At 47.4% G+C, this 13874-nt stretch overlaps 1 protein-coding gene across 1 annotated transcript in view; it reads right to left on the reverse strand.

Annotated features, from left to right (window-relative positions):
* Window positions 1–12042, reverse strand: part of mogat2 (monoacylglycerol O-acyltransferase 2) — a gene marked incomplete at both ends in the record, with an annotated part of 98190 nt that extends 86148 nt beyond the window's left edge. Inside the window, one exon of the mRNA XM_084319680.1 lies at window positions 11949–12042. Within this exon, the coding sequence (XP_084175806.1) occupies window positions 11949–12042 (94 nt within the window). The remainder of the gene's footprint in view (window positions 1–11948) is intronic.
* Between the last annotated feature and the right edge of the window lie 1832 nt (window positions 12043–13874).

Raw genomic sequence — 13874 nt, forward strand, 5'->3', positions numbered from 1 at the left:
AGTCTTTCCCTGGTCTGCATCCCCTTAACAATTGTGTGTATTGAGCCGCACTGTATTGTACCCATTCTGCAATCTGTTAATACAATTTTCATTCAATCAATCACTGTGCAGATTGATTGATTGAATGAAAATGTTATTAACAGATTGCAGAATGGGTACAATACAGTACGACTCAATACACACAACTGTTAAGGGGATGCAGACCAGAGAAAGACTTTAGTCTTTTTTAACATCAGGGTCCCCCATTTTCAATTCATAATGAGTTGTAAGTAAGTGCAACTTGCTCCGTGCAATCCATTCTTTGTGGATCTAGCCCTGAGCTTGCCAAATTAGATCTGCAGCATAGGGAGCTAGACTTTTTTTTTCTCCTCGTACAAGGTTCCCTGTGTTCCCTGTACGTAAAATGTTTCTCATTTCAGGTTTGGGAAGTGGTGTTGTGCAAAGAGGTGTGCGCGCTGAGTTGCCTGTTGATGGTGTGGACATCATACTGGGTAACAATCTTGCCGGGGTGCGGGTGTGGGCCTAGGGGCCTCTCCAAAATGTAGTCACCCAAGACTCTCCTAGTCCTATGTTAGACGACATATCAGATGTTGTCATTGAGCATCCAGCCTGTGCAGTGAATCGGATCCGACTGTGCGAAGAGGGTTTAGCAACTCAAACGCACAGATCGTGAGCAGATTGTGGGACTTACCTTCCCACAGAAGAACCCACGACTACACAGGCGCGCAACCCACATGCCACTAGGGAACGAACGGGAAGAAGAAAAAAACGTTACAATCCCTAATATCATGAGGTCAAGGTCAAGAACCCAACCCGTGGCAAGGCCGTAGCAGCGGAGCGCAAAGGAGGACCCAGCCCCAGGAAGGGTCAGGACCCCCCGGAAAAGGGGGCCTGGTGAGGCCAACGACGCCGCAGCATCGAGACCAATGTTCCCTCTAAGCTGCGCCCGTGCCCGCGCACATGGCCAAACGCTCCCGCACACATCTGAAATCTGTCGCGCACAGAAACATTTGTGTACAAAAAAAATATATACGTTTGTTTGGATGCACGTAATTCACACGTTCTGGGTTGGCTAGCTCTTCGATACGATCCAACCTATTGCGTGGCACCACAGAGAGATGTTTTAGTATCTGCGTCTGTGATTTGCCTAAACGTTTGGCGCTTCCTGAATCCGCAGCAGCCGTACAGTACGAGACAGTAAAATAATAATTACGACTAGTCAGTCAGCCTCCTACACGACTCACACCGCCACCGCCAACCCAGCCAAAGTAAGGAGGAGACTGAATGGCTGACGCAGTTTGTGCAAATAGATGGCCAACATGTGCAACTGGGAGATGTTTTTTCTTTTTCGGAGGAGAAAGGAGTTCTCTGCAAAACATGTTGCGAGGCAAAAGTTTCAGGTGACTTTTCTGAAGGGAAAAAATGGGACGAATGGAAAATGGACTACATTTCAAGCGTCCAGTGCAGACTGTGAAAGAGGGTTTAGCTTGATGAATCGTATTAAAACAACATCAAGAAATCGTCTTGAAGTGGAACATCTAGACGAGTTGATGCGAATCAAGTCAAGGCTGCAAGCAGACACAGACGGTGCCACCACCATCAGCCTGGACAAGGTGTACAACCACTGGAGAACTGAGAAAGACAGACAGGAAAGATAAGGTAACATATTAGTTCCTGATCAGATATGTGTGTGTTATACTGTCTGTCACTCATTAGGAATTATCATCTAAATCATTAAGAGCTTGTTTTTATCAGTTGTAGAACTGCTAATATTAACATAATGTTGTTTAGTCGTGTTTGTATTTTCTAGACCAAGACAGTTTCAAGACTACAGTATTAACAGTAACACAAACATGTGTGTTTTGAACTTGGCAAAAATCTGATGTTAGAAGATTAATTACTAATTACTCTATTCTATTCTACTCTGTTTCCCAGAAGAAGCGGACCAGACCAGAGGAGAAGTGGTTTCTGCTGACTTTGGATAACTTTATTTATTCTTAAATTTTTTTGAGGAGCAGAGAGTAAACAAGTGACTATTTTCTGATGTGCAGTGTGCACACAGACTAACAGAAAGGACTAAAGGTGCTCCCATAGTCGAGCGGACCGTACACGGAGCAGACTCCCGCGGGCTCAAAGCTGACCCAAAGGGTACTCAAAGCAGACCCAACGCAGAGTCCAAGTGCGAAGCTCCTATTTTCTGACGCGCGGACATCCGCGGCGCCCACTTGGTGTCACACAAACTGGCGCGAGGTGTAAACTGGTGTAAACTGGCGCGAGACATGTAGGAAATTGGTCCGCGGAAATCCGCTCGACGATGAAAGCTCAAAGAGTCCAGTGGACCTCCGCAGAGTCCAGTCCGTGTACAGTCCGCTCGACTATGGGAGCACCTTAAGAGCTAAAGAGCCTATAAGACCAGACCAGAAGAGAAGAGCTGCCTTTGGATTATTCTATTTATTATTTTATTTAACAAGTTACTCTTTTCTGATGTACAGTGTTCTGATGTGCAGTGTTCTGAATGTGCAGGTGTTCTGATGTGCAGTATACACACAGACTAACAGAAAGGACTAAGTAAGAACTAAGACCAGACCAGAGGAGAAGAGCTGCCTTTGGATTTTTTTTTTGAGGAACAGAGGAGTAAACAAGTGAGTCACTTGTTTACTCCTCTGTTCCTCAAAAAATTATAAAATAATAAATACAATAATCCAAAGGCAGCTCTTCTCCTCTGGTCTGGTCTTAGCTCTTACTTAGTCCTTTCTGTTAGTCTATGTGCACACTGCACATCAGAACACCTGCACATCAGAACACTGCACATCAGAACACTGCACATCAGAACACTGCACATCAGAAAAGAGTCACTTGAAGTGACTCTTTTCTGATCTGCAGTGTTCTGATGTGCAGGTGTTCTGATGTGCAGTGTGCATACAGACTAACAGAAAGGACTAAGTAAGAGCTAAGACCAGACCAGAGGAATCTGGAAACAAGTGACTTTTTTTCTGATGTGTATCTGAATAACAGAAAGGAGGAATGAAGCAGAGGGGAAGGTGAGAGGTTTAGAGGGAGAGAGAGAAGAGGGAGGGAGGACGTTGCTCTGTATCGTCAATGGTCAAATAAATATTTTCTTAAGGAATATAATATGCCTTTTTGTATTATTTCTGAGTATCAGCTAAATGTATCGATTTTTATGTTAGACATTGAGGTAAATAATTTTTTACAAACCGCCGCTTATCAACCAACCGGTTAATCAGAAGGTGACGTATGTTGCTCAGTAGTTGCTGATGTCTGCTCAGGAGGTTTGAGTGTTTGCTCAGACCGAAAAAAATTTGAGGGAACATTGATCGAGACCCCACCAGGCGGTCACTAGTGACACCACCCCCCACATCGCCAGCATATCGGACAGGGCCCATCCAAGAGCAGGCCCTTCCCCCCTACAGCACGCCGCCCTGAAGCACTCAAAGAGGCTACACCCCCACAGTGGGACCAGGCAGCGCACCGGGGAGACAACCCCCAAAGAGGTTGATCCCTCAATCCAGGCAACAGGTCAAAAGGACTCGACCTGTGCCTGGAGCACTGCAGACTAGACAGGCGCCTAAGGGGTCTGCTGAAAACAGCACCCCGGCGGAAGGGTGGTTCGCTATGCTGTGCACCATGTCGCAGCCTCCACAAAAAAACCCAGACCCTCTAGAGAGGCCGAGGCAGAGAAGGCTGACACGATTGGCAGACGTCATGAAAGGTGCGGGGGTACACTCGCAGGCAGACGGGGTCAAGCCCGGCCTAACCCGAGAGTCGACTCCGCTACCAACACACCTGGAAACCAACCACCACCCTATGTCTAGTTTAACAGGAGGCGGTTGTTCCTATAACCCCCCCAAGAAAAAACTCCAAAACACAACTGCGGGTATACACCGGCTATACAGCAGTACAAGTGTTTCAGTTATCAAGAAGGGGTTAACCCAGGCCAACAGGTAGACGAGAACGAGTCCGGACCTGGGCCCGGTGGACCGGGACGTACACAGGGATGCCAGAAGGGTACAAGAACCACCTCGACAGCCCCCTCTCAGCCCCGCCAAGCAGGAGAAAAGAAGGGCGAAAAAAGAATGGAGAAGGACCAGGCTCCTTTAGCACAGTGCAAGGTACAACACAATATGGACCAAGCAACAGTGAAGGATAATACGCAGTGACATAACCATGAACACCTCCATAACATCAACCCCTGCAACGCCCGGGCCAACCCGGCATTTTCCCCCCGAAAAAGCACAAGTCCTTCAGGGTACCAGAACAGCAGATCTGCGCCCTGGCGGACAACAGGTTAACTGACCTGGTCCGGCGTGACCAGAACCAGTCCTGTGTCCTAATCACGCCACCATCCCCAGTCCTAAGAGGGGGGGTAGGTACGCGTGTCGATCTAAAACATCACAGAGGGCGCCACCAAGACGGTCAGAACATAAAAGCACCGCGCCCGGTGGCCCACCCCAAAAGCGTGAGACCTGCTTGATCTATTCCGTTATCTCCCCCCAGAGATGAATGAGAATTCATCGAGACTAACCTAGTACACTGGCGCTCGGAAGAGACAAACTCCATCCTAGTTGCCCGATAAAAACGCTGTTTCCATGATGAGCAACCAAGGCGCGCAAGCCCATGCGTGGTTCCACACAGAAGCACCCAGGGCCAGCACTATGTACACGTCGAGACCCAAAACATATCAATGGTAATTCTAACAAGAACCCAGATAACGTTCCCTCCAAGCCGCCTGGGAGAGCGGCAGGAAGCCGGCCAAGAGACACAGATATGGTTCCAATATGACGTGTCCGAGGGAAAACACCCCTGTCAACCCTGCTCTGTATAAAAGAGAGGAGACAGGGAACCCCCAGAGAGACTTCCCACGTGAGTAATAATTGAAAAGATATATGTAACATTGAGCTACGTGACCAAAAGCTCAAGACATATGCAACAGAGCGCAGAGCAGAAAACATAACACAACATGGAGCCTGAAAATAACTCACGGAAGTCTCACAACCAATAGAAACGCGCCCAGTGACGTACTCTATGGCGGGGGGAATTCTGTGACCCACCTGCCCAAATATGGCGTGGGACCAGGGAACTCCCCCCCCCCCCCCCCCCCCTCTCCCTACCTGTGACGCGCTGACCCAACAGCGTGACAGGAAGCCCAGAGGACAGGAGGTCCAACCCCCTTACCAATCAGAAAAAAAGGGGAGAGAGGTTTATCAGTTCACCCCCTCATGACCCCACACCCCGGATACGATGAAAAACAATCAGCAGCGATGATACCCGTGTACCTAGCATGCTACATGAAAAGCGTATATCCACTAGGATAAGCTAAACCAATGCACGCCAGCCACAGACGACAACTCGTTTGCGAACAGGTTTTATATACAAGGCTTTAGGCTTATGTCACCCGTGTTTTATGTCTAAAGAAAAACAGACGTTTAAGAGAGGGTCAAGACATCGGTACAAGCTACATATATGAGCACTTCTGTAGGCTAACACTCTAACCAAGTTGTGGACTCGATGCCATGTTTCCAACGTAACAGAATACACACAACCCCCTCAGATAAAAAACAGTAAAATTTACCATTACAAGAAGAACACAGTCTTCTTCATGATGAGGGAAGACAAGTTTTTCGACCAAGTGCTAGCCACAGGCCTTGCCAAGCACACATATATATAGCGACCAGAACGATTTACAAGAAACTGTATACTCTCCTAAACAAACACACAACCCCACAGCTAGGTGAGGGTTTACACATCGTATCCCCAATATATAACAGTGAATAAACACACAGTTTGTAACAAAAAACAGTCCCCCACCAGGAGGGACCTTTTATTTAGTAACAAAATTATATGTTGGGGAGGGGAAAGGGACAGGGGTAAACAGGGGAGAGTCACTAGCGGCGCCTGCCGCATGCAGCGCGGTGCTGTGGAGCCTGGTCACGTCGATCCTTACCGTCACCTCCGGGCATGGCACGGCTGGCTGCGGCGGACGAGGCACTCCCTCCACTCCTGGCCTTCTTGGACGAAGGCCCAGCAGCGGCGGTGGTGGTGGCGGAGGCAACGGTAGCGGTCCTCTGCCAGCGTGCTTTCGTCGGCCATCACCGGTGGCATCAGGTCGGGGGAAATGGGGTTGGAGCACAGAGCGCTCCTCCTCCATCTCTCCGTCATCTGCTGCATGGCCGACCCAAACAGCCCAGCATCGGAGAGGGGGGCCGTGAGCAGGGGAATCATCTTCTGTTCCGGCACCCTCGCCTGCTCCAGCCAAAGGTGGCGCTGGGACAGAGTGGCCAGGGCGCGCCCCTTCCCGGCGGCTATCGCCTGCAGCTGGGTAAGGTGCAGGATGGCTCCAGCTGCTTGGGCGTGAAGATATTGATCGTGGTCATCCAATACCGACCCGCCCGCCATCATCCCGGACATGTAGTGCGCTAGCTGCGCGATGTTAGACGTCGCAGCTAGGCTCTGAGTCGCGGCGATGTACGCCTGGTCAATCCAATTAGCCATCTGCTTAGCCGATTTCCCTTGGGGAACCGGCTTCCGCAACGGCTCCCACACCACTTCGGGACAAAGTATGGATGTCATCGGGCTATCAAGCCGAGGCATCCCGTCCTTTAGTCCCTGGACCAAACCCACCACCCGTGTGACTGGCACGTAGGCGGGGGTAAGGCCAGCGATGCGGGAGATTACCTGTCCCTGTTTCACGTAGGCCTCCATTGAAGGGAAGAATGGACAGACAACACCCGTCTCTCTCACAGGATGACGTTGCCAGAGATGACCCATCATGTCATCAGGGACAGGTGCAGGCAGAGGCTGCGGCAACGCCACGCCATTAGCGGCTGCGGCGGCCGCCATGAGCTTGGGGAACAAGGCAAGCAACTCCCCTTGCGTACCTCCCTCCACGTCACTCGCGTCCCTCACGTACGGGAGGCTGCCATGTTGGGCGCCACCATCCGAAGCGGCAGATAGCTGGGCATCTTGTCTCAGGGTCGGAGGTTCTACCCCAACACCAGAGAACAAGGGACCCCAAGGAGACGCAACACTCCCTGCCACACCCCGAGGGGGAGAATGATATGAATCCATTGGGGCATCAAACAAGAGCGCTCTCGCCCCCTCCATGTGATCCTCAGTTTCCATCGGAAACAGAGACAGGGCAATAGCACTCTCGTTCGGCTCCAGCACAACCCCAAAGCCAGGCCGTTCGCCCCTGCAGCTCGTCGCCCTACGACGGGAGCGAGCAGAGGCGAAGAGCCTGCGTCGCAAATCCCCAGCCACCAGAGGAGCTGTCGGCCTATCGGCCGACCGTCCACTGGCGGGGGTACCAGGGCCGGAACCAGGCCATCTCATGGGAGACGGCGGCTCAACGGCCCCTCGGAGAGGCAGACTCACCACCGGGCGCCGCTCGGGGCGTATCTGACTGCCACGACCGTGGAGTCAGAGCAGCCCCACGACGCACGGCGGACGCGGCAATGGAGAAGCGCTGGTGAAGGGTGACGTTGTGAGCGCTCGAACCCCCCGAAGGTGCAGACATTATGACTTAGCTTTTCTCGTAAATTGGCGAGAGAGAGAAAAAATAAGATACAATGTCCACGTAGCTCCTTTCCAACAACTATTTCGGCACTAAACTCAAGTGGTGTATACAGACACTTGTCGGTGGTGAAAATAGGGAAGGAACTGCTAGTATGGCCACATCCCTGCTTATGTAGAGGAGCGGATGAGGGTGTGGCCAGGCGGATGGGTGTGTACATGTGAATAAATGTATTCAGTATTAGACTGATATGGGATATGTTCCACTACGAGCAGAGCATAAGCTATTTTACGATATATAACTTAAATTATGGCTATGTGTCTAATATGGCCGTCGCTTATCAATGACTTGTTTGCAGTCAACATTGTCGAAATGGATTGTTTTTTAATCGGTTAATTTCCGTTTTATACCATTTTGAAAAACGCTCGTTTTTTGAAAGTTTCCGAAAAAAATTAAGATTCTGTGATAAACGGCCCTTTACTGGAATACACTGGAATACACAAAACACGTTGTCATTTTTCGGCCTATGTATGAATAGTTTTCAAATAAACGCTAGATTATCGATAGTATATGTGTATTTATGCCCGCTATAGAAGCGGGCTGAAATATCGATTATCTTATTTCCTGATCGCACACACACACAGACACACACATACATACATATGGCACACGCTGATATATAGGTGAAAATAGCTCTGATTATCCCAAGACTGGTAAAATAGATTCCTTACCTCAGATCAGATGTTCTCCAAAAAGATTATTCCAATTCCTGATTGCCATTCCAAATATCGATTGTGTTTATTGATCCAACGCTGGGTACTGGAAACACATATTCTCTGCTGTTCTGGTGGTGGCAATTACTTGGATCGTCTCCGGTTACTTGTCTGACAAGTAAAATGTGGAAGCAGGACTTTTTTTTCTCCATGCGTTTCATTCAATCCAATCCAAAGGGGTGCAGTACCATCCGGAGAGACGATAGGGGGCGGTATTTTCCCTGTTCGAGTTCAGACAGATCCCCACTGGTAATGTGAGGCTAGATTGATGAAAAATTTATGGAAATCGATAATAAAAAAAATAACGATTAAAAACAAGATCTCTTGTCGGCTGGCACTCAACGGTTGGCATGAACTAACGAGAAACCTCGTTGTTGGCACTGAAAGTGTTAAATTGCTTCCTAGGGCCCTATGTTGCAGAGAGCGGAGGCAGGATGGTGAGGGGAATGGATGAAAGGGTTAAAGAGGTTTTGATTTGTATTTAGGGTTAGAACAACTGTTTATTATTTAAATATTATTGTTACATTTGGGTTAGCTTGTTTGTCAAATAAAATTTAACTTGTTAATAGGGTAGAACCCTTTTCTTTAGGGGGAGGGTGTGACGACCCCCACTTTACCTGCAATGGGGAATCTTCTGACTCAAAGAGCATGGTAGAGTGGTGAAGGAATCTATGTTTTTCAATGTGTATATAATGTATATATATCGGTGGGTGACAGCATCTACTCAGACGGATCTATAGATCTTAAAAGTAGCCGGCAGTCAGTGTGTGTCAGCAGCAGATGAGGATTCGGGCTGTGCTGTTAACATCAACAGCTGATAGCCACAGCATCAAGGTTACTCGATCTGGAGAAAGTGCCACAGCGTTTGTTTGGGGTAAGAGAGGCGGTAATATCAACATCGCCGTTGCTATAGTGATTTGGGTCAAAGAGCCGTTGTCAAAGACTGCGTGTCACGTAGTAACAAGAAGAGGGGGCGGGCCTGTTGTTAAGGGGAGAATGTTATGAGGTGTGAGTTCCTTCCGGGGTAAGTTAGACTGAGATACGAAGCACAGACGAGCAGACGCGTTGATCAGAGACTTTCATCCCTCCTCACCCCCGCCGGGTGGGGGAGGGGAAATATGCCACATCATCACATCATGCATGGCTACAACGAGGCCCAGAACCAGTGGACTCGTGAGAGAAGAGATGGTGGAGAATAATGAATTTAGTTTTCCTTCAAAGACTGGTCAAGGACATTACAGAACGGTGTTTCCATCTGGTACAGAGGCTATGTTTATGAAAATAAACATGAGGATCTAAGGAAATAGATCACGTTGCAGTGTCGTTTCTTATGACTAACGGATGTACTAACAGGGGTTGATACAGTTGGTGACAGCCAACGTGAAGTATTGAAACAAACACAACGCAGAACAGGGAGAGTCACGAAGGAGATGACGAGATGAGATTGGCTGATTACCGAAGAATCCAACAGTGGGTAGGTCGTTACCCCAATTTGAAGCACCTGTGCAGTGCAGAGAGCTGCCTGCAGCACCCTTATATATGTTCCCCTGTCTAATCCCTTCTGTCTGCTTTCCCATATCCCAGGACAGGTTGTATCAGCAACACTCAACTGGGAATCCCTTGACAATTCTGGTACCTACATTTGTTGTTTATTCAATTATTGTTTGTTTAGATTATTATTAACGAAAAATTATTAACTTGGCATCACGTGTGGACTCCCTATTTGTCAGAAACCTCCTGTTTGTGACGATAAATAAAGTTGTATTATTATATTATTATCCCAGAGTGAAATATATCAAATCATAATTCACGTAAAAACAAGAGCTCAACCTTTGTGGTGAGCTGGGGCTACTGCATTATGTCCAGGATGCATTTATTCTTTGGCTCCACCTTGTGGCTATATATTGTTAGTGCTACCAACATCAACTGAGGAGCGCCCACTTAATTCTAGGGGTCTCCAGCTAGCCAAATCTTTGAATAATGATTTGTTACTCACTTCTTAAACATTTATTAATTTGTGTTTAGATAGGTCCACTGATGGAAGGCCAGACGAGGCCAGCTGTAGGTGGATGCTGCTGTTGTTGGCAGCAGAGAGGGTTTACTTTACTGAAAGTTGTTAATTATTGTTAACAAATACTTAAAGGGGCACATCACCAAAAATCAATGCTGATTTATTTTGCACATAATTTCACACGCATCCAAAAACTCTTAGTTAGACAGTTATTGAGAGTAGTAATAACTCTCACAATTACAATACATTTGAACTATTTATTGTAGGGAAAATATAACTGAGAGGGCATACATACCCTCATCTCGCACCTTGTTGCCCATATGCACATGTCCAAAGTTAATTATATTGATTTGTTATATTGTTTACACTGCTTTTTTACTACCTGTACCTCCCCTCCTCCCTCCCCATGCTGCTATGATGCCTGAATTTCCCCAAGGGGATCAATAAAGGAATATCTTATCTTATATCTTATATCTTATCTTATCTTAAATGAGTTTGAATATGGCCACCACCAGTGATGTCATCGGGGACATTGAATCCTTCAGCATTGTTCATGATCTATTAATTATTTATAAGGCACGGTTTTAAATCATTAACCAACTATTAAAAAACATTTAACAAGTCATTCATAACTCATCAACTAACAGTTTGTGAATGATCTATTAACTACTCACATTATGTGATTTAATCATGTCTACCGAATACCGATAGATCTGCTGCTGTTGCAGTCAAACTTATATCAGTTTATTGATGGCTTGATAAATGCACACTGACACATGTGTTGCATGGCTTTAAAACATGGCTGTAACCCATTTTGTGTGTTCTGTTTTTAAAAAGCACCTATTGTTGGGTTGCTTCAGATGACTTCAAATGATGGCATATAGACAATAGAAGTCATGACCATGTATACCGGCTCTCATTGTGACTGTGTAAACTTACTACGCAACATAATTCATCATCTGATTGGTCATGCACTCACATCGTACATGAGGTGGACGGTTGTGTTTGATAATGTAATAGAACTATTTGGTTCGACTATATAGGTCACATCTACCAGTAGCAGTTTTTTTGGCACGAGCATTAAGCATTACATTAACACGCGTATAGTGATATAACATATCCAATGGAGCAAAAAATTTGAATGTAGAATGTTTTAAACATTGAAAAGGAACAGTACAGGATCTGGAAAAAGCCAATGTTTCACATTATTATGTATATCATGCAAAGAACTATAATCTGACACACATGGCACTGTAATGGAATACTGTAGCAGCTAGCTCCATTAACCCTTTCACTATCACACTACCAGAGGGTTAACCCTTTCACTACGACAATACAGAAGGTTAACCCTTTCACTGCCACACGACAAAGGGCTAACCCTTTCACAACCACACTACAGAAGGTTAACCCTTTCACTGCCACACTACAGAAGGTTAACCCTTTCACTGCCACATGACAAAGGGTTAACCCTTTCACAACCGTCTGTAGTGTGGTAGTGAAAGGTTAACCTTCTGTAGTGTGGTAGTGAAAAGGTTAACACCACTACCATGACACACACACAAGTGGTACACGCGTGAATGCATGCACGTGCATGCACACACATACACATACACACACTCACACTCACACTCACCCATGGCCAGGAAACAGAAGACCCAGTGCATCACGGCGGCCGTCTGCAGTCTCCTCTGCAGGGGAACATCCCTTGGGGCAAAAGCAATTTTCATGGTCGCAACAGAGAGCGAGAGAGAGAGAGAGACCAGAGAGAGACCAGAACACTGCAACAAGTGACTGGAAAGAAGAGTAAGAGACTATAAGGGGTCCAAAGAAAGAGAGAGAGACCAGAACACTGCAACAGGTGACGGGAAAGAAGAGTAAGAGACTATAAGGGGGTCCAAAGTCTGTCCTTCCTCTTTTCTAAACCATCTTCATTTAGCAGCCCTTATCTCAGGAACACGGTCAATGATTTCATTAGTCGACCCTGTATCTCTTGCGTCAGCATTTTGAACCTGCTGGGAATTAGTTGCTTGAGAATGTAGCCACTGTGCAAATAGCAAATATTAGCAAATTATTTCTTTCACCATAGGATCGAGGCCTCTGCCAAGAACTTTCACAAACTGCATGCTACTATGTCCTCCCTCCTCACTCCCCCCCACCCTCTCATCTCTCTCTGCCAAAGACTTTGCAATCTTCTTTGAGGAAAAAGTGGAGAACATCCGCACCTCATTCTCCCAACCCCCACTATTACGTTACCATTGACTGAAGGAGTGCTTGTTGTCTTGTCAATGTAACATAATGAGGAGACGGTAGCCAAAGTAACCAACTAAAGATATTTAATGAATAATTACCATGGTTTTTGTAATTAAGGAGTAACATAAAATAATGACAAACAAAACACAGAACTGTACAAACAGGATCAGCACCTCACACAGGGGAGAACAGAACAGTTATACAGGAGGGGATGACGAGACAAGACACACCTGGGTTGATTGCAAATGGATACACCTGGGAGGGAAAGCGATAAGGACTACAAGACCAGGGCAGGGAACTACAACTAGACATAAGCCACATAACACATCACACACTGGGAACACCTGATCAGGGTACAGACACACCCCACACGTAACACCCACCCATTCCAAATACTGAATCGAGAACCTCATCCTTCACTGTCATCTTTCTCTCCCATTACAGACGCAGAGACCCTGACACTGGTAACGTCGAACCGTCCCACTACATGCCAGCTGGACCAGACACCCTCCCCACTCCTCCAGACCATAGCACCAGACATTCTCCCATTCCTTTTTTGATCCACTTTTTCTCCCATTTTCTATTTTTCTCCCATCCCAATTTCGTATCGTCCAATTCAACCCTCCCCTGTCTTTGAACGCTGTTTCATGCCTCCCACAAGCCGGCTGCAATGTGGACTAAGTCATACATAGCACGAGTCCCCTCCGATACTCGAGGTAACAGCAGTCGCATCTTTCCACCTGCGCGGCTCGATCTTTCAGCGTCGGGGGTCTGGGCTTTGGAGGGGCCCCGCCCCCGTCGCTTCCTGATTCTACTGCGCAGGCGCACCAACCGACCTGTAGGAGTCGCTGTCCACAACGCCCGACTAACACGGCAGCCAGAGTGGTGAGTCTACTCACAAACCCTCCGGCGCACGACAAATATGGCACGCTGAAGGCACACTTGTTGAAGTGTTTTGAACTGTCTGAGGTGGAATGAGCTAACCGGCTGTTTTCATTGCAAGGTCTGGGCGACAGTAAACCGTCTGAGCTTATGGATAGGATGTTGGCGTTGATGGGAGAGCATGAGCCCAACCACTTTCTCTTCAGACAGCTGTTCTTACGCCAGTTACCGGCTCAGGTAAGGGCCGCCTTGGCAAACACAACAATAAATGACTGCCGTATGTTAGCCGCGGAGGCGGATAAGTTATTTTTGGCCAGCCAGCAGCAACACTGTACGGCCGTGTTCTACCATGACCAACCCTCTTCCTCTCACCATGGGGATTATACCGTCGCTGCTGCGGTGGCAGCCCCTTGCCAGCGAGGGAGAG

Source organism: Notolepis coatsorum (genome assembly GCF_963971535.1).
Source record: "Notolepis coatsorum genome assembly, chromosome: 8".
Classification (NCBI taxonomy): Eukaryota; Metazoa; Chordata; class Actinopteri; order Aulopiformes; family Paralepididae; genus Notolepis; species Notolepis coatsorum.